The following is a 26,013-nucleotide window of genomic DNA, read 5'->3' as shown; positions in this document are numbered from 1 at the left end:
GCCCAGCGCTCAACTGCTGCACCACGAGGGGAGGCCCTAAAATATAATTTCTAAAATATAAATTCTATGAAAACAGACTTTTTGCCATTTGTCCACTACTGTGTTCCAAACATTGAGTACAATGCCTACTATCTATATGGTACTTAATTTCCTCAATAAATGAAAATACTAAACTCTAGCATGAAAATCACTAAGTATAAGAATTGGCAATAACATTTTATCTTTAAAGCCAGATCTAAATCACAGTATCAGAAGAGTGTAATTCTGTATAGATTACAGATTCCTATGGGCTATATTATCCCAGTGAAAATAATCCTATTGCTACAAAACACAGTAAATCATATTGACGTCTATCTAGTTCGTAAACAAGAAAACTTGTGAATAATCAGTCAATTATTACTGCATAAAAATCCTTGTATAGCATGCAGACTTCTACATCTTTTGATCTCATATAAACAATCTGCAAAAAAAAAAAAAAAACTTTTAAAGCGTGTGGGCAAAAAAAGATAAATCTTTATTTCATTACATTTAATATGTCATCACCTGGTGCTCCACCTCCTGAAGTAAGGATTCCAACAGCTCTGTTTCTTGTGTTAGAGAGGTCTTCTGACCTATTTTAAAAGAGCAAAAAATACCAAAAGATGAGCTCACTATTTATTTAAGAATGAAATTAATTTTCACCAAACATGTTCAATAACAAGGTATCAATTTTAAGTAACCAGTATCAGTACAGCTACCCTAGGGGGAAAAAAAAACTTCAAGAGCTATAAGAGGTTGCATCTGATACTGATAGCTTTGACAAGACTAATGAGTTTTAGACAAAATGCAATTTAGGTCTGTTAAATTATTTAAGAAATGTACAATGACATTATATGTTGTAATGAAAATAGTGCTATTGATTTTTCCAAATGGAACATAAGATCTAGAAAGGTAATTTTTCATTAAATTATTCTAAAATAACTGTGGCTTAAAAAGAGGAATGTAGTAAGTGGGCCAGGTATTGATGTTAAATGTCAGCAAAACCTATCTCTCTGAACATAAGAAAGACTTATTAAAAAAAGGATGCCCAGGCCTCCCCGGTGATACAACAGGTTGAGCACAGCGCTGTGAAGCTGTCCGCAGCCTCTGCAGCACGGGTTCGATTCCTGATCGGCCAAGGAGATACCCACATGGCACAGCAGACCTCTCTTGTAGCGCCCGCTGCTCCCCTCAACAGTGTATTTCAGTCCGTCTGCCTGTTCTGCTCCCTGCTCTGTCTCTGGTGAATCCTCTCACCCTCCCGTGCCTCTAGTCTGCACCCCAGTTCTTGTATAAAAACAAACAAATCTTTAAAAATGAAAAGAAAGTATGCCCACAGAGAAAAAGTCTCAAGAACCTGGAAATTCACAAAGGATTAAAAATTATTAGGGGCCTCCCTGGTGGCATAGGGGTTAAGCCGCAGCACTATCACACTATCATCACTGTGGCCTGAGTTCAATTCCCAGCCAGGGAGCTAATTCACACATGGCGCAGCAGACCTCTCCTGTTTCTCCCACTGCTCCCCTTATCGGTGTATTTCAGTAGATACACCTGTTCTGCTCCCCCTCTGTCTCTGTGAATCCTCTTACCCCCTGCACCTCTGGCCTACACCCCAGTTCTTCTATGCATAGATAAATAAATATTAAAAAAAATTATTAAAAGGCCTTCCTGGTAGCGCAAGGGGTTAAGCACCGCACTATGAAGCAATCCACAGCCTCTGCAGTACAAGTTCGATCCCCGGCCAGCCAGGGAGAAACCCACATGGCACAGACCTCTCCTATCTCACCCTCTGCTCCCCTCAGCAGTGTATTTCAGTCAGTCTGCCTGTTCTTTTCCCCACTGTCTCTGGTGAGTCCTCTCACCCCTCGCATCTCTGGCCTGTACCTCAGCTCTTGTATGCATAAATAAATAAATCTTTAAAAAAAAATTATTGAAGAAAATAGTATAGAATTGAAAGGAAAAAAACTGCTTAACAAGGTGATTTTTTTTTTTTTTTAAAGAAAACTCCAGGTAGACATTCTTTCCAAATGAGACTATCAGCTTTGAAAATCACAAAGTCTAAAGAACTGGAAACATATGATATGAAGTTACCAGAAATTACATCAATTTGGAACAACATTACTTAATACAGGAACATTTAATAGGTTATATTTTTATTTTTTAAAACCAAAATCAGAAGCTCTTGATTCTAAAAGAAACATGGGATTCAAAACAAATTATTAGCTAAAAACAAACAAATCAAAGATAATTTATACTATTACCACATTCCACAGCTGTAATGAAAGACATTACTATTATTCAACTTGAAAATGAATGGTAAAAATTATAGTTTGAATAAAAGTCCAAAGTTCATAATACTAAGTACACCTCGTGAGCCTATCTTACATGAAATCTTTACCTACATGGTATTATGACTAGCAAAATCAAGGCCTATGGATGTCTTTTAATTGCTCCACTGTGTGGATGAAATGCATATTCAATGTAACAGGATAATTTTTTCAGACCATTTTGCTGCTGGGTCTATGAACAATAACTAAGGTTCAGATAAAATAGGTTCACTAAATAAAAATGATTTTATTCAGTATAATTTGAATCTTATTTAAAAGAAGCTAGAAATGAAATGAATAAAATAATATTTTGTTGTTGTTTTTTATTTAATATATTTTATATAATTCTTACATCAGTTTTCATTTTTGCACAATGTATGCATTTTCATTTTGGTTATATTCCCCATACAATTCCACCCCCCCTTATTTTGACCCTAATCCCTCCTTTGCTCCACTCTCCTCCTCCCCTCATAGTGTGTCTCTGGTTTATAATTGCTTGTTGATTTTGATTTTTTTCTTTATTATAATTAGTCTTTTTCCTGGTCCCTTATTTAGGTTTTTTAAATTCCTGCTATGAGTGAGACCATCTGCTATTTTTCTTTTTCTTTCTGGCTTATTTCGCTGAGCATGATCCCTTCCAGCTCTATCCATGTTGGGGCAAATTGCATGAGTTTATCTTTTTTGATTGCTGAGTAATATTCCATTGTGTATGTATACCACATCTTCTTGATCCAGTCATCTATTTTTGGGCATTTGGGTTGTTTCCATAGCTTAGGTATAGCAAATAGTGCTGCTATAAACATAGAGGTGCAGGTGCCCTTTTGAACTAATGTTTCTGTGTCCTTTGGGTAAATACCTAGGAGTGAAATTACTGGATCATATGTAAGCTCAATCTTTAGTAGGTTGAGGAATTTCCACATCTTCACAGACACATCACCCAAAGCAGTGATAGTGAAGGCAAAGATAAACAGCTGAGACTACATAAAATTAAAGAGCTTCTACACAGCAAAAGAGACAATAACCAAAACAAAGAGAAATCCCACCGACTGGGAAAAAATTTTGCACACAACACTAATGATAAAGGACTAATCACAAAAATCTACAAAGAACTGTTGAAATTCAACAAAAACAAAGAAAATAATCCACTCAAAAAATGGGCAGAAGACCTAAAAAGTAACTTCTCCAAAGAGGAAATGCAAATGGCCAACAGGCATATGAAAAAATGTTCAACATCAAAACTACAATGAGATACCATCTCACATCAGTGTGAATGGCACATATTAAAAAAACTAGCAACAAAAAATGTTGGCGAGGATGTGGAGAAAAAGGAACTCTCCTGCACTGTTGGTGGGAGTGCAAAATGGTCGAACCACTATAAAATAGTATTTTGAATGACTTAAGACAATCAATAAAGAAAGCATAGAAAATTCACACCTTATTAAAACAATATGCATTTCATGCTGGACTATGATGAAAACTGCGAAGTTCTGATTCAGCAAACACTAAATGTATTAAAAGTATAGTTTAAGCTCAAAGATCACCAAATAAACATTTTAGCTCGATCTTTTAGCAATGACCCTTATTTTATGCTCAGTATTAGACTGCACTATCAAAACAGAATGAGAAATTTTTTTTTAAAGATTTATTTATTTATACAAGCACTGGGTACAGCCAGAAGCGCGGAAGGGTGAGAGAATTCACCAGAGCCAGAGCGGGGAGCAGAGCAGGCAGAAGGACCGAAGCACACCGCTAAGGGGAGCAGCAGGCGGCAGGAGAGGTCTGCGCGCCATGTGGGACCCTCCTCCGGTGGCCGGGGAACAGCCAGGGATCGAACCGGCGCCGCAGAGGCTGCGGGCAGCTTCGTAACCCAGAGCTCAACCGCTGCGCCACCGGGGAGGCCCAGAATGAGAAATTTTTAAGGAACTAAAAAGGTGTACAACAAAAATAATCAAGAGATTTGAAATGAAAGCTACTAGAAATCAAAAAACAAGACCTTAAATTTCTAAGATAAAGCCGAAAAACTTGTAATATTTACAAATCCTAGTTCTTCATCTTCAGTGAAGGAGGACTGAAAAGATATGGGTAATAAGAACTAGGAATAGAAACGGGGAAGAAAGCTACCTAACAATGAAATCCATTGGCCATTAAGATAACTCGCCCAGATGGCCACGAAAATTTTCACTCTAATCATTTCTAAATACAAGTCAGACATATGTCCAGATTATTAAAAAACAGAGTTGCCTAAAATCTCAAGATTTCTTCTTGCCCTGTAACAATTCACCATCCTTCATTCTTCAAAGACTGACCCTCAGGAGCCTTAAAGCACCACATACCCCACTAGCATAAGACAAACACTCACCCATCAGTGTTATAAGCTTATTCTTCAGTTGTGTATCTAACCGTGCAATCATCATTTCTACAGCATTCCTAATTTCTCGAACACGTTCATCTTTTGCATTTCTTACAGCTTCTACATTTCTTTCCTAGAACATTAATGGGTAAAAAAAAATATATAATTGAAGTTTTTTTTAACAGTAAGGCAATAATACCTTTTAATTTTTCACATATTTTAGGTAAATTGATCTGGAAAATTGTGCACTGAAATGAATCAGGAAAATTCTTAAAGATAGATTAAAGCATAATCATATGCTATTTTAACCATTGAACAGAAAGACATATTCATTACAAAAATCAGTTTAGAAAACACGTACTCAAAGCTCCAATTACATCTGATAGGAAACTACTATTCAAAACCAAAGAAATACACTAAAGCCAGTTCACTTATCTCAAAACCTAATTACAAATAAATTTTAAAACATTATGTACTCTAGTTTATGAAGTTTTGGTTTTTTTGTAAGTTCTCCAAAAATTGCAATGTACATATAGATTTTGCAATGGCATATGACCAAAAATAAAGAGCACCTGTCCTATATGTACAATTTTTATAAATACATGCGTGAGCTACAGAAACTATTAGATAAATGTATGTTATTTTAAGTCATATTTGTGGCAATTTATTATACAATAATAGAAAACTAATACACTGCACCTGTCACATAAATTTTATTTACACAAATGCTCCCCTGTTAACCAAAGACTTGCTAAAGGTAGTAAGTATATTTTTCCCATCTTGGTTTCACCATAATTTACCAAATCCCTTGTGTAGATACTTAATAATTTGTTTAATAGTGACTGATGTTTAATATTCTGAAAACTAAAAGTTTAACAATATTCTATCTGACTTTTATGATACCTTTCCATAATATTGCTCTGAAATTTCAAGTCATAATGTGTCTTGGCAAAATCAATAATGCAGTTTTAGTCTTCTAAATATATATACACATACATACAAGCAATGAGAATCTTAACCTAGAACAACCTCCCCTAATGATCAAATTATAATATTGCCAAGAGAAAATAAGGGGAAAAAGTGGATAGAAGAAGGCTAATTAGAAGCCACCCAACCTGCTTATATTCCTAAATGACTGCATAGGTAGCATAACTGCCATTCAAAAACACTACTTCCTATATAAAGAAAGTTATAAATGATGGTTTGGATCTTGATGCCTAAAGGGGTAAAATAAAGACATCTGTTCTTATTTTAAGAATGATCCACAAACTTCTAATATCTATTATTCTGCAACTTTAAACAAAATAAATTCTAAAAGTATACTGAATTGTCTCAAGTTTCTCACATTTTCCCATACAAATTCTACAAATGGTAAACAGCTAGCAGAGCTGGTTGATCCACATAGTATCTGATTGGTAGTTTTCAATATTACTAGATTCTTGTTGAGCTGTAAATTCACTGAGCTGGTAGAGAAACTCCCAAAAGCTGGGATCCCAAAGAATGAATAACTAACTTTAATGACTTTGAAAGTCAATACGAATTCTGTTTAGGAGTACATTACTGATGTAACAAATAGCTTATTTAATTTATTGATTCTCTAATTCTGCAGGAGAAGAACCAATCTCTGGCTGTAACTGCTTCCCTACATACAGCCCAGGGGTTTTGGATGGAAATTGCTCAGCTAGTTGGAAGTTGTTGAAACTGGACTATTATTAAATCTAATCAAACTTTTTTGAAATCAGATTTTGATTTCAACATCTGACTGATTTATATTAAACATACATATTACAGAATATAAATATGGAATATATAAAAGGGATAATGATTTTTCAGTAACAGTCTTACCACTTCTTGAACTAAGCTGATCAGTTCCATGAGACGTCGACGCAGTTTGGCTACTTCTTCATTCACTTTAGTAACATGCTGTTCATAAATTTCTGCCAAAGGTTTAAAGGTATGTCCACCATGCTATTTATAGTAATAAGAATAGTTTTAGAACATTTTCATATATCTCACTTGCATATGCATTCTTTTGTTGACACTAATAAACTGGTAGGTATGCCCAAATGAATTTTGCTTTTGGTTGCCTTTATTTTGTTAAAGCAGGACCAAGCTAGCTTAACATCATTTGCCCATACTTGAAGTCCTTCAAGATTGTAGATAAAATTGCTTTAGCTTATATTTATCTACACTTATTAGAAAAATTTTAAAATCCTTAACCATAGCTCAAACCATATAACACAAACTTATTTGTCACTCTCTTCTCTTGATCAGCACTAGTCTTCTTCCATGTACTCAAACTTCTTCTCACCAGGCCTTTGCAAAAGTAATGCCATATTCAAAAATATTTCTTCATTCTCCCTCCCCCAACTCTCCACCTCTTAATGCTTATTATTCCTTTGGTTTACAGGATAGGTTCAGTAGTTAGCTATTCTTATTAGCACTATATACTGACTCTTAAAGTCAATTACAGAATTAACTGATCATCACCAAATCCCAATCTGTAGCACAACTGAAAAATCAGAAAGACAACTGAGGGAAAGGCCTAGGGTATTCTATTAGCAAAAGCACGAGACCATTTCTCATGTCACAAAGATTAATCGTGGAGATAAAAGGTCCACAGAAATTAGTCTTGCAAATCCAGTTATACTCAAAGGACAGTTTTTTGGCATTAACAGCCTAAAACCAAATTTCTACCCAATTTTAGTATTGTCAATTATAAATGTCTTGATTGGTATATAGAACTAAAATTTCTACTACAAAAAACTTTCAATAATAGATAAGCTCTTATTAGAATCTTATTAGAGCCTTGTCCAACCAATGCTCCAATCACGATCTCTGACAAAAAAGATGTGAATTTTTTACAAGTCCACTTCAAATATGGAATAGTTTCTATTACTCTTACAAAACCTGTTTAGGTACTACATTGTAGAAATCTAAATTTTTCAATGTAACACATTAATATTCAAATTCTAATAGAAAGATCTCTAAATTGAACAGTATTAAAAGAACTTGTGGGCTTCCCTGATGGCACAACGGGTTAAGACAAAACCTATGAGGCTGTCCGCAGCCTCTACTGCATGAGTTCTATCCCCCGGCTAGTAAGGGAGCAACCTCCATGGCGCAGCAGACCTCTCCAGACTCGCCTGCTGCTCCCCTCAGCTGTGTACCTCGGTCAGTCTGCCTGTTCTGTTCCCCACTCTGTCTCTGGTGACTCCTCTCACCCCTTCCCCGCACCTCTGGCCTGTACCCCACCTCTTGTATGCAGAAATAAATAAATCTTAAAAAAAAAAAAAAGAATTTGTCTGCCATTATCTCCCTAAAACATGGGACTGGTGCCCCCAAAATGATCAATTCTCACTGCTAACCAGCAACTACAGATTTTCTGCCCACTTCTACTCCCACTGACATACCTTACTCATCAAGTCTATTGTGTTTAGTCTCAAACCTATTTATGCTAATTGTACTTATAAGTGTAAGTATATAATTTAATATTAAATAAGCAATAGAACATGACTATTTCTAGGAAACTGTCTCTAGGGAAACTAACTTGAATGCTTTAGACTCGATAAAGACAGGTTACTCTGGGCCTCCCTGGTAGTGCAGGGCTTAAAGACAGTGCTATCAAACTACTGTCAGCCAATACAGCACGAGTTCGATCTCCAGCTGGCCAGGGAGCAACCCACATGGCGCAACAGACTTCTCCTGTCTCGACTGCTGCTCCCCTCAGCAGTGTATTTCAGTATACCTGCCTGTTCTGCTCCCCACTCTCTCTGGTGAATCCTCTCACCACCCGCACCTCTGGCTTACACCCCAGTTCTTGTATGCATAAATAAATAAATCTTAAAAAAAAATAGGTTACTCTAAAAAAGGTACATTTGAATTAGCTTGAGAAAAGAAAATAAAGTAAAATAAGCTAGATATTTGCATTCATATTTTTTATAAGTGTCTAAAATTATTTTTCCACTATAAAGAAACTAAAACCGGATATCATGGTCAGAACATCAGATCAACTGGTCTTTAATTAAAGAAAAAAGTCTGACCTTACATCAAAACATTTGCAAATGAATATACATTTTACAGGTTAATTAAAATGTTTATGTAATGGTTGTACATCACACCTCAGAACTTCTCAAAAAAGTTCTTCTGGAATCAAGCAAGCATTTCAATCTGTTCTAGTATCTGAAAATATGTTGAATTTGTTCAGCTCACCATTCCTCCCCAAAGTGCACACTGATGGCAGATACACTTCTTACAAGTCCAGCAAAATACACTAAGTTTTTCATGGTGATTTTCACATCTGATATTGTGAAAAGAAAACAGAGTTATAAATTTTTTAAAAAATTAATATTGGAACTAATTACCTCAACAAAGTCCCAAGTTTGAACAGCCAAGTGAGTCAATTTTAAATAATTTATCTCGGGAAACACAATATAAAACATATTTCTCAGCTTATACAAATTAAACCTAAGAGTTGTACATGCACAAAAATTTCTTCAAGTAGTTTTCATTACTCTATAAAGTTTTTATAATCACATATAAAACACAGGCAAGTTTCTAAATAAGGCACAAGTAAAATAATTCCTAGTATCACTATAGATTATAAATTAACCCACTATTACATTCTGGGGAAATTAAATTATGTGTCTGTATCTTACATGAACACATATGCATGCACACTTTTTTAAGAATTGGTCAAGTGAATAAATGCATAATGTAATACCAGAGCATCGCGAGAAAATAACTCAATTTTTAAAAGGTTTTCCTCAAACTGTATATCCAGATGCAAAAGAATGAAGTGGCTATGAATTGAATTGTGAGGAGCCCACTGTTCCCTCTCCCCCATATATTGAAGTCCTAATATAACTGTCTTTGTATACAGAACCTATAAGGAAATAACAAAGGATAAATAAAGTCATGAGGATGGAACCCTAACCTAATAAGACTGGTGCTCTTATAAGAAGGAAAACCAGTGTGTGCACACAGAGACAAGGCCATGTGCACAGTAAAAAGGCACTGTATCCAAGTCAAGAAGCGAGGCCACATCAGAAAGCACCCTGATAACACTTTATCCTTAGACTTAGAGCCCTCAGACTTCTATTGCTTATGCCACTAAATCTATGGTATTCTGTTATAGCAGCCCTTGCAAACAAATGCCTTCAGGTTACATCATATATAAAAATTAACTGAAAATGGATTAAAGACCTAAATATAATACCTAAAACTATAATACCCTTAGGAAAAAAATAGGGAAAAAACTTCATGATACTGGATTTGGCAATGATTTCTGGATATGACTATAAAAGCATAGGCTACGAAAGTGAAAATAAATTGGGCTATATCCAAATTAAGAACTTTATACATCAAAGGACAGAATAAAGAGTGAAAATTGACAATCTATGTAATGGAACAAAATACCAGCAAATCATATATGTGGTAAGAAGTTAATATCCCAAATTATATATAAAGAATTCCTACAGCTCAACCAAAATAAAACATAGTCAAAATGGGCAAAGGACTTAAACGGACATTTCTTCAAGATATATAAATGGCCAAAAAGTAAGGCTATCATCAAAACAACAGAAAATAAGTATTGGCAAGAATGTTGAGGAATTAGGGCCCTGGTATACTATTGGTAGGAATATAATATGATACAGTTGCTATGGGTAACAGTATGTGGGGGGGTTCCTCAAAATATTAAAAAAGAAAAAGAATTACCATACATTCCATTTCTCGGTATATATTAAAAAAAAAAAATAGAAAACAAAGTCTAGAAGAATGAACACCTAACTTCACAGCAATATTCACAAAAAGCCAAAAAGTAGAAGTAAACCCAATGTCCACCACGAAAAACAAGATGTGATATGGACATATGCTAGAAGGGCATTCTGATACTTGCTAACACACGGATAAAAATTGAGGACATTATGCAGCGTAGACAAGCAATCACGAAAAGACAAAAAATACTCTATGATTGCACTTATATGAGTAGCTAGAGTAGTTAAACTCTAGAAACAGGAGGAAGAATGGCAGCTGCCAAAGGCTGGTGGAAGAAGAAATGGGAGTCACTATTTAACAGACAGAGGGCTTCTGTCTGTTGCAAGAAAAAGTTCTGGAGATTGAGATTACAACAATACAAATATACTTAGCACTACTGAACTATACAGTTTCAAAGCTGTTGAGAGAGTAAAATTTATATTATTTATATTTTACTGCAATTTAAAAAATGTTTTTAAAGTTTCCCCTTACCTATAAAGTTAGGTTGCATTTTTATAAAAGCTTTGCTTTGATGAAGCACTGAGCTAAGAAAACATATAAGTAGATGTACATTTTCTATTTCTCATTCATTAGTAATCTTGTATCAAACAGGAAATTAAGAAACAGCATGTTAGTTACGATCTGGAAGCTCATTTAGCATGACTAATAATACAAAACTTTATCACAATTCTTAATTGGTAGGATATCTGAACCTACACCAATCTCTGGGGGGAAAGGGCAATAGAGATCAAAAGGCAAGTAAGAAATTAGCAGACTAGAAAGTGTTAAAGTTCCACTCTCTGTATAAGAGGTACAAATAAAAGAAAGTAATCAAGAGCTAGAAGGGTCTTCACAAATAGTGAAAAATAAGTGCTCGCTTATGAAACTAAAAGAAAACTTTAAACATTTCATTAAAATAACATGGCTGGGCCTCCCCTGGTGGAGCAGCGGTTGAGCGCTGGGCTGCGAAGCTGCCCGCAGCCTCTGTAGCGCCAGTTCGATCCCTGGCTGCTGGTGAGGGTCCCATATGGTCCACAAACCTCTCCTGCTGCGCCCACTGCTCCCCTCAGCAGTGTATTTCGTCGGTCTGCCTGTTCTGTTCCCCACTCTGGTTCTGGTGGGGAACACCCTCCCGCGCTTCTGACTGTACCCAGTGCTTGTATAAATAAATAAATAAATCTTTAAAAAAAATAAAAAATAACATGGTTGGGCCTCCCTGGCAGCACAAGGGGTTAAAACACGGCACTATGAAGCAATCCGCAGCCTCGGCAGCACGAGTTCAATCCCCAGCCGGCAAGGGAGCAACCCACATGGTGCAGTAGACCTCTCCTGTCTCACCTGCTGCTCCTCTCAGCAGTGTATTTCAGTCAGTCTGCCTGTTCTCTTTCCCACTCTGTCTCTGGTGAATCCTCTCACCCACCTCTCACATGCATATATAAATAAATCTTTAAAAATAAAATGGCAAAGGCAATAAAATACTTGAACAAAGAAACTAAGAACATACTTGTCCTTTTCATTTTCTTCATGTTTGGAAAGACTGCAGAGTTGAAGAGTATCAAGCTGCTGTGTTACTTCTTCCGCCCAACGACAATTTACTAATTCTCGTAACTGGAGTGGAGCACTAGGGAAAAATACACACACATATTGTGATTTTGGAATTAGAGATTATTTTCTAAAACAAAGACATTCCAAAGGTAAATAGGTAAGGTGATGGATATATTAGTTATCCTGATGGGGGGAATCCTTTCACAATGTATATCAAACCATCATGTACATTTTAAGTATTTCATAATTGTACTTGTCATTTACACTTCAAAAATTGGGATGGGGTTGAGAAATTACCAATGAAGAAAAAAATGAACACATTCCTCAAAATAGAGATCACAACCATATTGACAGCATATTACTACTAAAATATTAACAGATATAGCAATTCTATTTCTGTGAATATATTCAAAAGGAAATTAAAACTATATTGAGACAGCTGCACCCTCATGCTAATAGCATTACTTACAATAGCCAACACATGGAAACAATCTTAGTATCTATCCATCAACAGATAAATGGATAAGGAGTAGACAAATGGAATACCCAGGCATAAAAAAGAAATCTGTAATGCAACAACATGGATGTACATGCTAAGTAAAATAAGTCAGAAAGAGAAAAAGACAAACACAAACACTGTATGAGCTCATTTATATGTGAATCTAAAAATAAAAAAAAAATTTTGAATGTTTGTAAACAGAAAAATTGATCAGATATGTAATAACCAGGGATGGGGGTAGGGACAGGGTAACTGGATGAAGGTGGTCAAATGGTACAAAGTAAGTATACTAGAGATGTAATGCACAACATGACGACTATTGTTAATACTGCTATATGGTACACGGAAGAGTTATCAAAAGGGCAGATCCTGAGTTCTAATCACAAGGAAAAAAAATTTTTGTTTTTTTGTTATCTATATGAGATGGGTATGCTAACTAAACTTAGTAAGATATTCACTACACAATATATGTAAGTCAAATCATTATGCTATACACCTTTAAAAAAATAACAGGCAAAATGTTCTCCAACTTATTTTTTAATATATCAGTTACCAAAAAAAATTTGATGATTCAGTTACAGATTTAATTAATGATAGTTACTAGCCACGTGGCTAAACCAAAATTCAAATTAATAAAACTTTACTACACAGTCACACCAGACATATTTCAAGTGCTTAACTGACATAGATAAGTAGTGGCTACAGATATGTTACATATAAAATTTCTATCACTATATTAAGTCTTATGTGACAGTGTTGGTCTTCTTACAAGTTAATATGAAAAAAGTGAGCAAAATGAAGAAAAAGGGCAAAAGACAAGCAAGCAATGTATAAAGAAAATATAAATGGCTTAAAAAGTTTCAAAAGGTGATCAATTTCAATGTTTTAGTCAATGTATAACATGAAAAACAAGATACCATCTTCCACCTAACCAAATGACAAAAAATATACACCGATAATATCTACTATTGGCAACAATGACAGAAAAAAAGTACTTTCCTATCTGTCATTAGAAACAAAATGGCAAAAACCTTTCCTTCAATGCATCCAGCATCATTACTTGAAATAACCAAAAATGGAAAAATCTAAATGTATTTTAGTATAGGCATAAATCAATCAAGGTATAGCCATAGAGTAGATTATTATTCATACATTGTTTTTAGGGTTTAATGTTTAAAAAAAACTGTTTAATATTAAAACACAATATGTCACTTATGTTTTAAGAAAAAAAACCTTGCAAGTGTGTATTTATCAGTATACACACAGAAAAATGTCTAGAAGAATAATGAATCCAACCATTTCTTTTGAAAGTATTATTTCATGAAAATATTGGGTAGGGATTATCAAAATCAGAAGTTTTTTTATTCTGTATTTCTCTATACTGTCAGTTTTTAAATCAGAAACTTTTTATTATAAAAAGTTGTTACACTTTTTCTGAAAAAGGCCAACAATGTAATGTATTCCACATAATTCTAAGTCAGATAAATGCATCTGTATTTCTACTGGATTCACCAAAAATGTGGCAGACTGAAGAAAGAACTTTATGAGTACTAGGTTTGACTATGTGACCAAATTCACAAAAAAATCATAACAAGACACTTACCGGCAATGAGGACATTGAGCTCTCTGCTCTGTCAGCCAGCGCTAAAGAACCAAAAAAATTAGATTTTGATTGTATTAGTACCATTACTTTAATTTGTACATATTAAATACTTATATACCAAGTTTAATGAGTTTAACTCTCTGGTGTCTGCATTAATTATAGATATTTATAAAAATAGTAGGCAATCTACTTTCTCTCTCATTATCTTTGTGTCAGGGACAAACTTTCAAAGGGACAGAACTCATCCCAAAATAGTTAAGAAGCTATTCGCTCATTGGGAAGAAAGAGAGAGACAGAGAGCCTCGAACTATCTGAATCACACAGGAAAGATGTGCATAATCTTCACAAAAATGGTAATGATACTGTCCCCCCACTCCTCCCCTAAAATAAACAAGTGATGATTTACTTCTAATCAACCTACCATAAAATTCTCAAGTATGTTTAAGGTACTACTACTTTCCTTTTAGAAAAGCAAACCAAATTTTAAGAATATACATTATGGGCATATGAATTAGTCTTGAAACATCAATAAACAACACAGCAAAATGTTTTTCATGTCTTAAGAGTTCCACAGCTCTGTAATGTTAGCATATACATAACTTGGTCTCATAATTGTAAAAGGTTTATGAAACTCAAATTTTATTAACTTATTTTATAGTTACTACTGGGTAACAATTATATACAAAAGAGAGATTAAGATATTATGAATACCTTTTCAAAAACAATGGCTCTATGACTAAATGTATAATCTGGCAAATAGGTTCACAGCTAAAAAACTACAATCCTATACCAAATAAATGCACTACTTCATTTCTGTTATCTCTTTCTACTTGTATAAAAGAACATGAACTTTTACCTAGAGTCAAATAACTCATATAAAATTCCCAAGAAAACCTTAAAGGTCAATAAAAGATTAAAGATAATAGAGAAAAAGGCAATTCATAGCAAGGAAAAAAGAATTGGAAGAAAAAGTAAATATAGAGGGAAAGAATTCCTTCATTCTTTTTTTTTCCTTCTCTCCCTACACCCCCACTCCTTCCTCCACTCTTAATAACCTGGAACACTGTATCTTTGGTCCCTCAGCAAAAGCAAGAATTGGGTCAGTTTTCTTCCCCTGAAACAAAGCCCTGATAAAATCACAGCTACCCTCTAGAACTGAAGTCACCCTAGGGTAGCCTGTAAAGTTAATAAGCCTTTAACATGGTTTTTCTTTCTATCCAATATTTATTCTTCAACTGGGCTATTCATAGTTTTTCTTTAGATTTCAGTTTATATGTCACTTCTCTCTATAGACTATTTTAGATACCACTGCCATGCTCTACTACAGTAACCTTATCTCCCTCTTCATTGTACTTATAACACAAGTAATAAGTTGACTTATTTGTTGGTCTCCCTCCTATTCTGCCCTGCTGGCCTATAAACTTTATACAACTTGGGGCCATGATAGAGAATGACCAATTCACATTTTTTTAATATGCCCTTCCCTCTGGGTCAAAATAAGTTATTTCATGTACTATATACCACTCTTGGCCTCATATTTGTTTATACAGACCTTCCTTCCATGTCCTGTCCCGTAGTAATGTACACTGATTATATCCACTAATCTTTCCTGCTTATCCCAAACTAGTATCGTTCCCTTCTCTTAGTACTTCTGCATTCTAACAGAATATTTCTTGTGTTCCAAGATAAACATAGCTAATTTAAAGCCAGCATACTATATTAATGCACAACTAAGACTAAAGGAATATCTTTATAGCAATGCAATTTAAGAATTTACCTCCTTTATTAAATTGTAAGAATCACAAGTTATAAATAGTATAAAGGCCTTGAATTTGATTCTTAGATATGGCTCTTACTGATAACATGATACTGGAGAAGTGAGTTTGCTCAAGTTGCCTCATATGCAACAAGAGAATCAATATAAATACCAACTTTGCAAAATCGTACTAGAGAAATCCTCAATCAAAAAACTAGCAAACCCAATTAAAGTGCATACTTAAAAGATTAAACAGCATGACCAAATGAGATTTAGTTCTGGAATGCAAATTCAGCTCAACATGCAAAAATTGTTCAATGTAACACATCACATTAATAAAACAAAGGGGCAAAAAAAGCACAAGATCATTTCAACGGATACAGAACAGATGTGATAAAATCCAGTATCTCTTCATGATAGAAGCACTCAAATAGAAATACAAGGGACACATCCAAAATAAAAAACCCACAACAAACATCATATTCACAAAAAAATTAAAAAAAGGATGCCCACTTTTCACCACTTCTAGAATACTAGATATTCTAGCTAGAGAAATTAGCAGGAAAAAGTATGCAAATTAAAACAAGTGAAATTGATAGGTGCTAGGGATGGGGAGGAGATCAAGTGAGACACTAAGCTAGTATAGTAGGAAATCTGCACACATATATTGCTTATGGCCTCTCTGCTCTGAGTTAAATTTCCAGCCTCAGGACACTGGGACCAGCCTGAGGTCAGGAGGGAGATCTGGAGGAGTGTGGGAGCCAGTGCTATCTGAAGACCAGCCTCAGCACACTGGGATGAGCCTGAGGCGTTAAGGAGCTCTGGGGATGAACATCACAATCTCCTGGCAGCAGTGAAGGCCTGCTTACTACTGAACTCTCTTTGTTCAACTCATGATAAAAAGGCAGCTGGAAATTAAATGTTAAGATGGTTTCTTTAGGGTGTTAACCTCCCCCCCTTCCAGATTGCCAGCTGTCTGATTAAAGTGCACCTTAAAGATTCAATTCCTGTCTACTTAATGGGCATTCAGTGGTGACAGGCAGTCCGAACCCCGGTCTTCTGGTTACAAAATTATTCCTTTATAGAAAACACACATAAACAATTAAATCTAAAAAATTCACCAAATTTGCAGGCTATAAAATCAACACACAAAAACACCTGCATTTATGGACAGTGGCAACCAAGAATCCCAAGAGAAAATAAACATTTACAATAGCATCAAGGAGTAAAATGCCTAGGAATAAACTTAACCCAGTAGTTGAAAGATCTGTACATGAAAAAATATAAAACACTGGTGAAAAAAATTTAAAAAACACCAAATAAAGGAAAAAAATACCCCATGTTCCTGAACTAGAAGATTTAATATTGTTAGGATAGTAAAACTACCCAAAGCAATATAGAAAAATCAATGCAATTCCTACAAAATCTCAGTGGTGCTTTTTAAATAAGTAGAAAAACGACTCTAAACTTCAAGTCCCAAATAGCATAACAACCTTGGGGTGTGGGGGAATGTACACCTAAAACTAACACTAAATCTTAGAATTCTTAGAAATGGAAAGAAAAGAGGTTACTAGGGGTTGGGGAAAAGTATAATGGAGAGAAGTAATGAAAGTAGATATCCTTGTATTTTTCCTGATCTTAAGGGGAAAATGTTAAGGTACTACTACGTATCTATGAAAGATGTAGTAAATGAGAATAGCTACAACTTTAAGAGTAAATATACTAAGTGGAGGATTCACTGAATCTGTGAATGTGGAAACTGCATTCAGAAAAAAAAACTGTTACCAGTGGAAAGGCAACAGAAAGCCATAGGTTAATGCGCTGGCATGTGAGTGAGCCCAAGTCTGGTCTGTCAGCAACTAGTAGATTATTTTGGACAAGTGTAACCACAGGTATGGATCTTTGATTTATTCAAAGATACAAGTATCTGGATAGTCAGAGATAGTTAAATTCTGGTAACTCTAAACATGAGTAATAAATGTCCATTATTTCTCTATTAGAATGGTAATAGTAATGGAAAGTAGGACAGATATTTAAGTGATGCTATAGGATAATAATTGACTTAAAAATCACTAATGTAAGAGGTTTCAAATTTGAGTGATTTGCAAAACAGAACAAAAAGAGTCAATTTGAGAAAATAATTTGATAATGTGGGCAGGGCAGTTTTCAACTGTGGTCTACAGATGTATTACTGAATCAACACACATAACCAAAATAATTCCTTCTGTTTTAGATTTTGAGTTTCCTCATTATATAAATTATACAAATTTTCAGATGTTCACCTACATTCAAGTTTTAAAGCCAATCGATTATATTCATCTTAAGTTGTCTTATATATATAATTTTATTTTTTGCCTTTAAACCCATTATTAGTTTATTCTTCATCTTAAAGAAGTTTAAACTCTCCTTCCTCTGAGTCTCATAGTACTTTATTAGTGCCTCTTTATGACACTGTACATGCTTGAATATAAACAGAAAATGTCCGAATCATTCTCTGAATTAAGTCCTAGCTCTCTCAAAGCAGGCATTGTCATTTATCTCAATTAGTATCCCTCAACCCCAAACATTATGCAGGCAAGCATATATTAAATGTACAGTGATTTAAGAAAGTAAATACACTAAAATTTCAGTGGGTTTTGTTTTACAGACATTTCATGGTAGTCTTCATCTGATATTTATTCACCTCCATAGTACTAAGCAATCTAGATCGATGATCACCCCATAAAAGAAAATTCATTCAAGACTTTCAAAAGATACAATTCGTAAAACAAAAAAAGATAAAGGAAATGGTTAATTTTTAAACTGTCTTACATATACTAAAGGTATACAAGTAGAGATACAACTTACTCTGATACAGCTGAAACAACAAAGCTTGGAGCAATGAGGACATAGGCGTGCATCCCGTAATTTCTCCATACAAATGAAACATCGGAAAACCTCAGCAATGCTCTGAAAATAATAAAATACGTAAGGTCCACCAGGTTAGCCTACCGAATCAAGAGTAAAAAGCATGCTTAAAATAAGTCATTTGATATTTACATTTATTTGAGGTTGATAACATCTCAATTTAACTATATTCCTTATCAGGACCTGGTAACTCAGAACATGTGGAAAAGGTGTTTCCATTTTTCTTAGCTTCACAATGGTATTCTAAAGAGGATATGAAATGCAAACATAGCTTATGCACAAATATGTTCACAGAAGCTTTAATTACAATAGCAAGAATATGGCTATAACCCATGTGTTCAAACATTAACTAAAGTACCATAGTTAACATAGATATGATAGCATCACTAAAAATATTCTTCAGTTATTTAATAACAATTATGAGTGAATGAAGAATATAAACTTTTTTACTTTTTCTACAATTCTCCCACGGTGGAATAGATTGCTTTTATACTTCTTAAAAAGTTGTAAAAAAATTACATTGTACCCCCTAAAAAAAATTATTTTGACTACATATTCCAATGGCAGTGTCTTCTGCGACTAGAAATCAGCTGAAATCAACCAGCTACATACTCCAACCTGACATTCTGTCCCTACTGGTGGTAGTTTCTAAGAAGAAAAAAATTACATAAATTGAAAAAAAGTAATGGCCTTTACAAGTTTCAGATATATCCACTTTAGAAGTAACTGACAAGAAAACAGACAAAATGAAACATACACTTAAGGATTTTTCAAAATACTCACGGTTTTACTCCATCTCAAGAAAATTAAATTCTCCTACAAGCAAGTTAAAGTTACAATACTTTTATAATACGTCACAAGAGGAAATAAGGAGAAAATTACTGTGGACCCTAATCATGGTTCTGCAAGGCCAGAAAGACTTCTGAGATGTAGACGCTGGAAGGTGACAATTAAGACGACTGGGTAACGGAGCTTCAAGAGAACTGTCCAGTAATATGGTGCCCCTTACTAACAAGTAAGGATCCAGTATCACAAGTCTGACAATGATTATGTAATTATGTCCAATAATCAATCTTTTTTTTCTTTCTAACGTTGCTGGTCTTTACATAAAAATCCTGACCATTGGAAACTACAGTTTAGAGGCGCCTGATACAAAAATAGGTTGTTCTGGAAAACAAGAGTCAAATAGGATAGCAGAGTATATCCTAATTCAACTTAAGAAGGGCATTAGCCTGCAAAATGTACTGTTGGGAGGAAATGATTATCCATGAGGAGAGACACTGGGATCCACGCGTGAACTAGAAGAACTTGTGTAGAGTCGCCAGGCAAGTCCCTCTGATGAATTTGCAGTTTTGCTCTGCATAGGATGTAATTTGCAAAAACCTTATGGGTTTGCACATCCGTGCCAAAACATCCTGAGAAGGCCAGGATACGCACCACCTGGCTGCGGGATGGCCAGAGCACAAGGTACTCGGAGGGCTGCAAGACCAGCACGGCGTCCCTCCCACAGGGCCAGCCCTCTCCACGGCAGCAGCGGCGAGGTGGGGGTTGCTCTACAGGAGAGGACTAGGACAGGACGACCCGAATAAAGAACACTCAAGCGGGTCACCGGGGGAGACCTAACCACCGCCCGCCCCCAACGGCCCTCACCTCCACGCTCTGTTCATCCATTGCCTCCGGCTCTCGACGGGGCCCTCGGCGACCCGCGGAGTCCGTGGTCTGACCTGTTAGGCGCCGGCCCGGGGTCTCCAGGTTAAATCGTCGCCGAGAACAGCCCGGCGCCCACGTCAGGGAGCTGGGACGACCGTCTCTGCGCGCCCCATCGCTCCGGGTTCGGCGCCAGCTACCCCCACTTCGCCATTTTTATTCCGCGCGCCCGCCCTGGGGCGCAGTGGGAAGGCGAGCGGTGGCCGCACTCCTTCCTCACGCTCGGCCGCCGCTGGCCACCGCGCGGGCGCCTCGCCCACGTGACGCAGACGCGCGCCGTGGAACCGCTGGCGAAGCCCGGCGGCGCCGGTTTCTAGCGAAGACGGTGCTGCAGGGAATTCGCAAACACCAACGGTAACCAGGGCAGCTGGAGGCGCGGCCGCGAGGGTCGGCGCCCAGGCGCGCATGCGCGCAGGGCGCGGTGTGAGGGGCGTGGAGCGAGAGGCGGGCCCCTGGTTCGCGCGGTGCGGGGGAGCACACGAGACTTAGCGGCCCGCCGCCGCAGGATTGCGTGACTCCAGCCGCCGGCGAGAGCGGCCCGCGTGGACTTGGCGCTTCGCCCCGCCCCCTGGGGGCGGGGCGCCTTCTCAAACTTGCGCGCGGAGCGGTTTGAGCCACCTGGATTGCTCGTGGAAAACGCGGACTCCGGAGCCACACCCCCAGGTTTTCAGGCTGGGCTTCAAGGGTGGAGAGCGCAGGAAATCCGCGTTTTCAACTCCATTCGGCGATTGGGCTTCTGTTGGTCTGAGAAACCGTAATGCGGACGATTCGTGGTTAGTGGTTTTTTTTTCTCTGGGAGGAAACCGAAATTCAGACTTTTTCAGATTGTGGAATCTAGGGGGGTGTAGTTTCTTATCTTGGTGGTGGGGAGAAGAGACCGTAGACTGTGTAGACCCACACCCCACCCGACCTTGGATTTCTTGGCACTTGAAACAGCTACCGCCATGGGTCTATGGAAGGTACAAGCGGGTGTCAGCTGCTTTCTACAATTTTCTAGTGTAGGAGATGTTTGGACATTGCAAGAATTAAAGGTGTGAGGTAAATTACAAGTTCATATTTTGAATTTGATTTTTCCTTTCTGGTTTGTTGCGAATAACTTTTACACTTAGCCCAATATAAAGAGCACAGATAGAAAATCAACAATAATCCGGAAAGAAGTTCTTAAATATCCAGGCATTTGGACTTTTTATAACTAGTGGGTAACATTTTTTTACTACTAAACCGTGGACAAAGATATAATTTAAGGAGATTAATATGTCACTGAAAAATTCTTTCACCGAGAATTACGGTCTTCGAACTACATAGAGGTGATTAATGCACAACACCATTTGTAATAAAATGTCCTTAATTATACGTGTTAATATGGCTCATTCTTAATTTTATATTGTGTAACCCATACTTCAGTTAAAATTATGGAGTATATCACAGTTCAGTAATGAGAAGTGGTCCTTGATCTCAAAAAACCCAGTATAGTAAAGAATAGGACAAGTTACAGTATAAATATTAAAACAGATTTAAAGATATTTTGCAACAGTTAATAGTGAAAAATGAGAAAACATTTACAACCTGTCATTGGTTGCAAGCGGAAAAGAATTTAGTTGGCAGGATGCTACACTATTCCCCCAGCTTGGGAAACATGTGGTCTTCATCAAAATTGCTTCAGGAAGGTTTGACCCTGTCCTAGCATCACAACGGCCCAAAATCTCAATTGTCTACTAAACAATCTAGATGCCTATCAATAAAGGAACTAGTAAAAATTACGGTGCACACATATATTGGATTAGTTGTTCTAAAGAACAGCAGGTGTGCGGCATTGATATCCAAAATATAAAGTGAAAAAGACAATGTGCAGCTATAATGTAATGTGGGTATCAAGTAAATTCTTATCAAAACTGTTTTATTTCAGGCCTCAACATTGCCAGCCACTATAGCAATTTGATTCCTAGCCATGGAGCTGACCCACATGGTGTAGCAGACCTGTCTCACCTGCCACTCCCCTCAGCAGTGTATTTCAGCAGATCTGCCTGTATTTCAGCAGATCTGTTCTGCTCCCCACTCCATCTCTGATGAATCCTCTCATCTGCCTGCACCTCTGGCCTAGACCCCAGTTCTTGTATGCATAAATAAAAAGTAATCTTTTAAAAAGTTTTATTTGTATACATGTGGAAACATCTGAAGAAACTTTCTGCAGATTAATTCTAGAGGAGCACTTATATTTTTTAATTTCTTGAAGTTATATTAGCTATGTAAAGATGCTGTGACTTAGTGACCACCTTAATGCTGACTTGAACTGGAAACATTTTTAAAAATCTTCCTTTCTACAAATTTCAGCTTATTTTGTCTTTGCCACTGCTTTTTCTAGCTAGATTTTAGTATTCAGATATACCTATGGACTTTGTTATGCAAGATGCAGTTAATTGTCACTAGAGACTTGGATCTATGGCTTGGAGGGTGAATAGATGGTGTTCTAGGCACTGAATCTTAATCCTTTCCAAAATGACCAGAGTAAGGTCTTGCTCCCACAGCTTTAATTCAGACCAACAGTGATCATGTATTTTAGGAGTTCCATGCTAAAAGGAAACTGTAGATCTTTCTTATTTATTTTAAAGGTTTATTTATGAATACAAGAACTGAGGTATGGGCCAGAGTTGCGCGGGCGGTGGGGGAGGTGTGAGAGGATTCACCAGAGACAGTGGGGAACAGAACAGGTGGATTGACTGAAATACATGCTCAGGGGAGCAGCAGGTTAGACAGGAAAAGGTCTGCTGCACTGTGTAGGTAAGCTCCCTGGCTAGGGATCAAACTTGAGCTATAGTGGCTGCTGATAGCTTCTTAGTACTGTGACTCAACCCCTTGCACCACCAGGGAGGACCCTGTAGATCTTTCTTTATATTCTCACTGCAATACAAGTGACCTCTGTTTCTATAGCAAGGTCTGTTTTTAATACCTTGTAGCTTTTATCTCTATACATTTCTATTTCTAGTAATAGGGTTCTCGGTGATAACATGTAGAGAAGGAATCCGTAGGGTGCTTGACCTTGCAACAGCTATGTCTTTCTTACCCTCTCCCTTTTTAACCGGAGAAACAAGATTTAGAAGTTCATTTAAACTTTTCCTTCAGTGGGTGGAAGAGAGGCTGACCGGATGCTTAGTTGGGTTTGTTTTCAGTTATGCTGTTAAAATCTCTGTTAAACTCCCTTATCCTCTGTTCACTTGACTGTTCTCTTTAGTGTTTGACAAGTCAAATGGTGAGTTCCAGGTCTTTGCTGAAGAAATTTTTCCCCTATTGTTTATCCATTGTCAATATTTTACGTTCAATATGTGAAAATTTAAGTCCCAAAACATCTTAAAAAATTAAGAGTTATATTAATCTAAGGGAGAGGAGGCCCTTGAACTATGGTGGAGGATTATGGGTATTTTGATAGTAGGTATGGTATGGTAACATACATCTGAAGAAGTGTGAACCTGCAACTCTAAAGTATTGTGAACCAACAGTAGTGTGAACCAACATTACCTCAATAAAAAGACAATACAAATTTTTTAAACAACAACTTAAACTAATCTGTATTATTGATAATTTAAGACCTAAAAACACTATTATCACATAGGCGAAAACAATTATAGTCCAGATGAGAAATAAAATATCTAAATTAGAATAGTAAGAGTAAAAATAAAGCACTGGGTAATACAAACATTTCAAAGGCAAAATTAGATTCTATTGACTAAGAAAGTGGTACAAACTTTGAATTGCAGCTAACAATATTGTGTCCATTAACAAAATAACAAAATCAGTAAGTATTCTGGACATGTTTGGGTATTCAGGTAGAGTTTATTTTATGAAATATGAATCTAGATCTAGTAGAAATTGTATGTGGGAATCCGCCACAAAGAGGCAATCAGAAGCAAATGACTATGAGTATATAGAGAACAATTTTAGCAGGAGTAGGTGGGAAAAATTAACAAATGAAAAAAAGTACAATCTAATTTTCATCCCTTAATTTAAAAGAAAACTGCTTTAACATTAAGAACCTATCATGACCTCTTCATCTTACTACTATTTTTCAATCCCACCAATCAACATCACTTCCCAGAGCCATCCAATGACATTATTAATTGCCTAGTACAGACGATAATTAAGATCTGGTGTAAGATATAACTTATTTCTCTGTAGTTGAAAAAGAAGAGGGCTTTTTGTTCATGAAATTTTCAAACTAGACCCTCCCTGGTGGCGCAAGGGATTAAGCACCACACTATGAAGCAATTCACAGCCACTGCAGCACGAGTTCGATCCCCAGCCGATCAGGGAGCAAACCACATGGCGCAGCAGACCTCTCAAGACTCACCCACTCCTCCCCTCAGCAGTGTGTTTCATCAGTCTGCCTGTTCTGTTCCCCTCTCTGTCTCTAGTGAATCCTCTCACCCCCCGCATCTCTGGCCTGTATCCCAGCTCTTGTATGAATGGATAAATAAATCTTAAAAAAAAAAATAAAAAGTAACTCAAGCTATTTACCCAACATTATTTGTCAGCTATTATAAGTTAGTATAACAGAAAAATTTTAATTACATAAAAGTAGAATTCTAAGGCCTCCCTGGTGGCGCAGGCCGTTGAGCCCAGCGCTTTGAAGCTGTCCACAGCCTCTACAGTGCCAGTTCCATCCGCGCCGGCCTCGAAGCAACCCACATGGCGAGCAGACCTCTCCTGTCTCGCCCACATGTATTTTTACTGCTATTATAAATAACCCTGTGCTTAAAACCTTGGTATTAAAATTTGTCCCTACCTTGAACAATGACCTTATTTCCAATAGTTTTTTTTAAAATAGGAGACAGACACACAAATACAAGAATACTGGCAAGTTGCAGTTGCCAGTGTACTTCTGATTTTATACAGAATGAACAGGATCTCTTAGTTGAAGGAGTACAAAGATAGTATTAAAACATGATAAGGACAGTCGAAAAGAACATTTGAAAGTAGAGCTCATAGTGCTGAAAATTAGCAGGCAGAATATGAAAAAAAAAAAAAATAAAGAGGCTGTAACAGAAAAGCTAATTACTAAAGTTAGGTTTTGTGGGAATCTGTAGGTCACATATTAGCAGTATCTGATAATGTAATCAGATCTGCAATCAAATTTTTCAAAAGTAGAATTACATACATTTATACATGCATAATATAATTTTTTTGTCCGGGCCTCCCCGGTGGCACAGCGGGTTGATCGCAGTGCTGTGAAGCTGTCCTCAGCCTCTGCAACGTAGCAGATTCGATTCCTGGCCAGTCAGGGAGAGTCCCACATGGCATGGCAGACCTCTCCTGCCTTGCCAACTGCTCCCCTCAGCAGTGTACTTTGGTCAGTCTGCCTGTACTGCACCCTGCTCTGTCTCTGGTCAATCCTCTCACCCTCCCGTGCCTCTGGCCTGTACCCCAGCTCTTGTGTATAAAAATAAATAAATCTTTAAAAAAAAAAAGAATTTAGGGCCTCCCCAGTGGCACAGCGGTTGAGCGCTGGATTGCGAGGCTGCCCGCAGCCTCTGCAGCCCCGGTTCGGTTCCC

The 26,013-nt window shown here is 36.9% G+C and overlaps 1 protein-coding gene across 6 annotated transcripts in view; it reads right to left on the bottom strand.

Moving 5' to 3' along the window:
- TRIM37 (tripartite motif containing 37) overlaps positions 1 to 20,433 on the bottom strand; it is a gene marked incomplete at both ends in the record, with an annotated part of 70,023 nt that extends 49,590 nt beyond the window's left edge. For 4 of the 6 annotated variants that reach the window (XM_084237562.1, XM_084237565.1, XM_084237566.1 and 1 more), the window contains 8 exons: positions 544 to 611; positions 4,705 to 4,828; positions 6,541 to 6,663; positions 8,908 to 8,995; positions 11,957 to 12,073; positions 14,100 to 14,140; positions 18,703 to 18,804; positions 20,413 to 20,433. In XM_084237562.1, coding sequence (XP_084093688.1) covers positions 544 to 611; positions 4,705 to 4,828; positions 6,541 to 6,663; positions 8,908 to 8,995; positions 11,957 to 12,073; positions 14,100 to 14,140; positions 18,703 to 18,804; positions 20,413 to 20,433 — 684 coding nt within the window. Of the gene's footprint in view, positions 1 to 543; positions 612 to 4,704; positions 4,829 to 6,540; positions 6,664 to 8,907; positions 8,996 to 11,956; positions 12,074 to 14,099; positions 14,141 to 18,702; positions 18,805 to 20,412 lie in introns of those variants that run through there. The other 2 variants (XM_084237564.1, XM_084237567.1) reach the window with 2 other exon arrangements.
- Positions 20,434 to 26,013: the final 5,580 nt, after the last annotated feature.

This window comes from Talpa europaea (assembly GCF_964194135.1).
Source record: "Talpa europaea genome assembly, chromosome: 7".
NCBI classification, from domain to species: Eukaryota; Metazoa; Chordata; class Mammalia; order Eulipotyphla; family Talpidae; genus Talpa; species Talpa europaea.
This window is presented reverse-complemented; position numbering and strand designations above follow the sequence as displayed.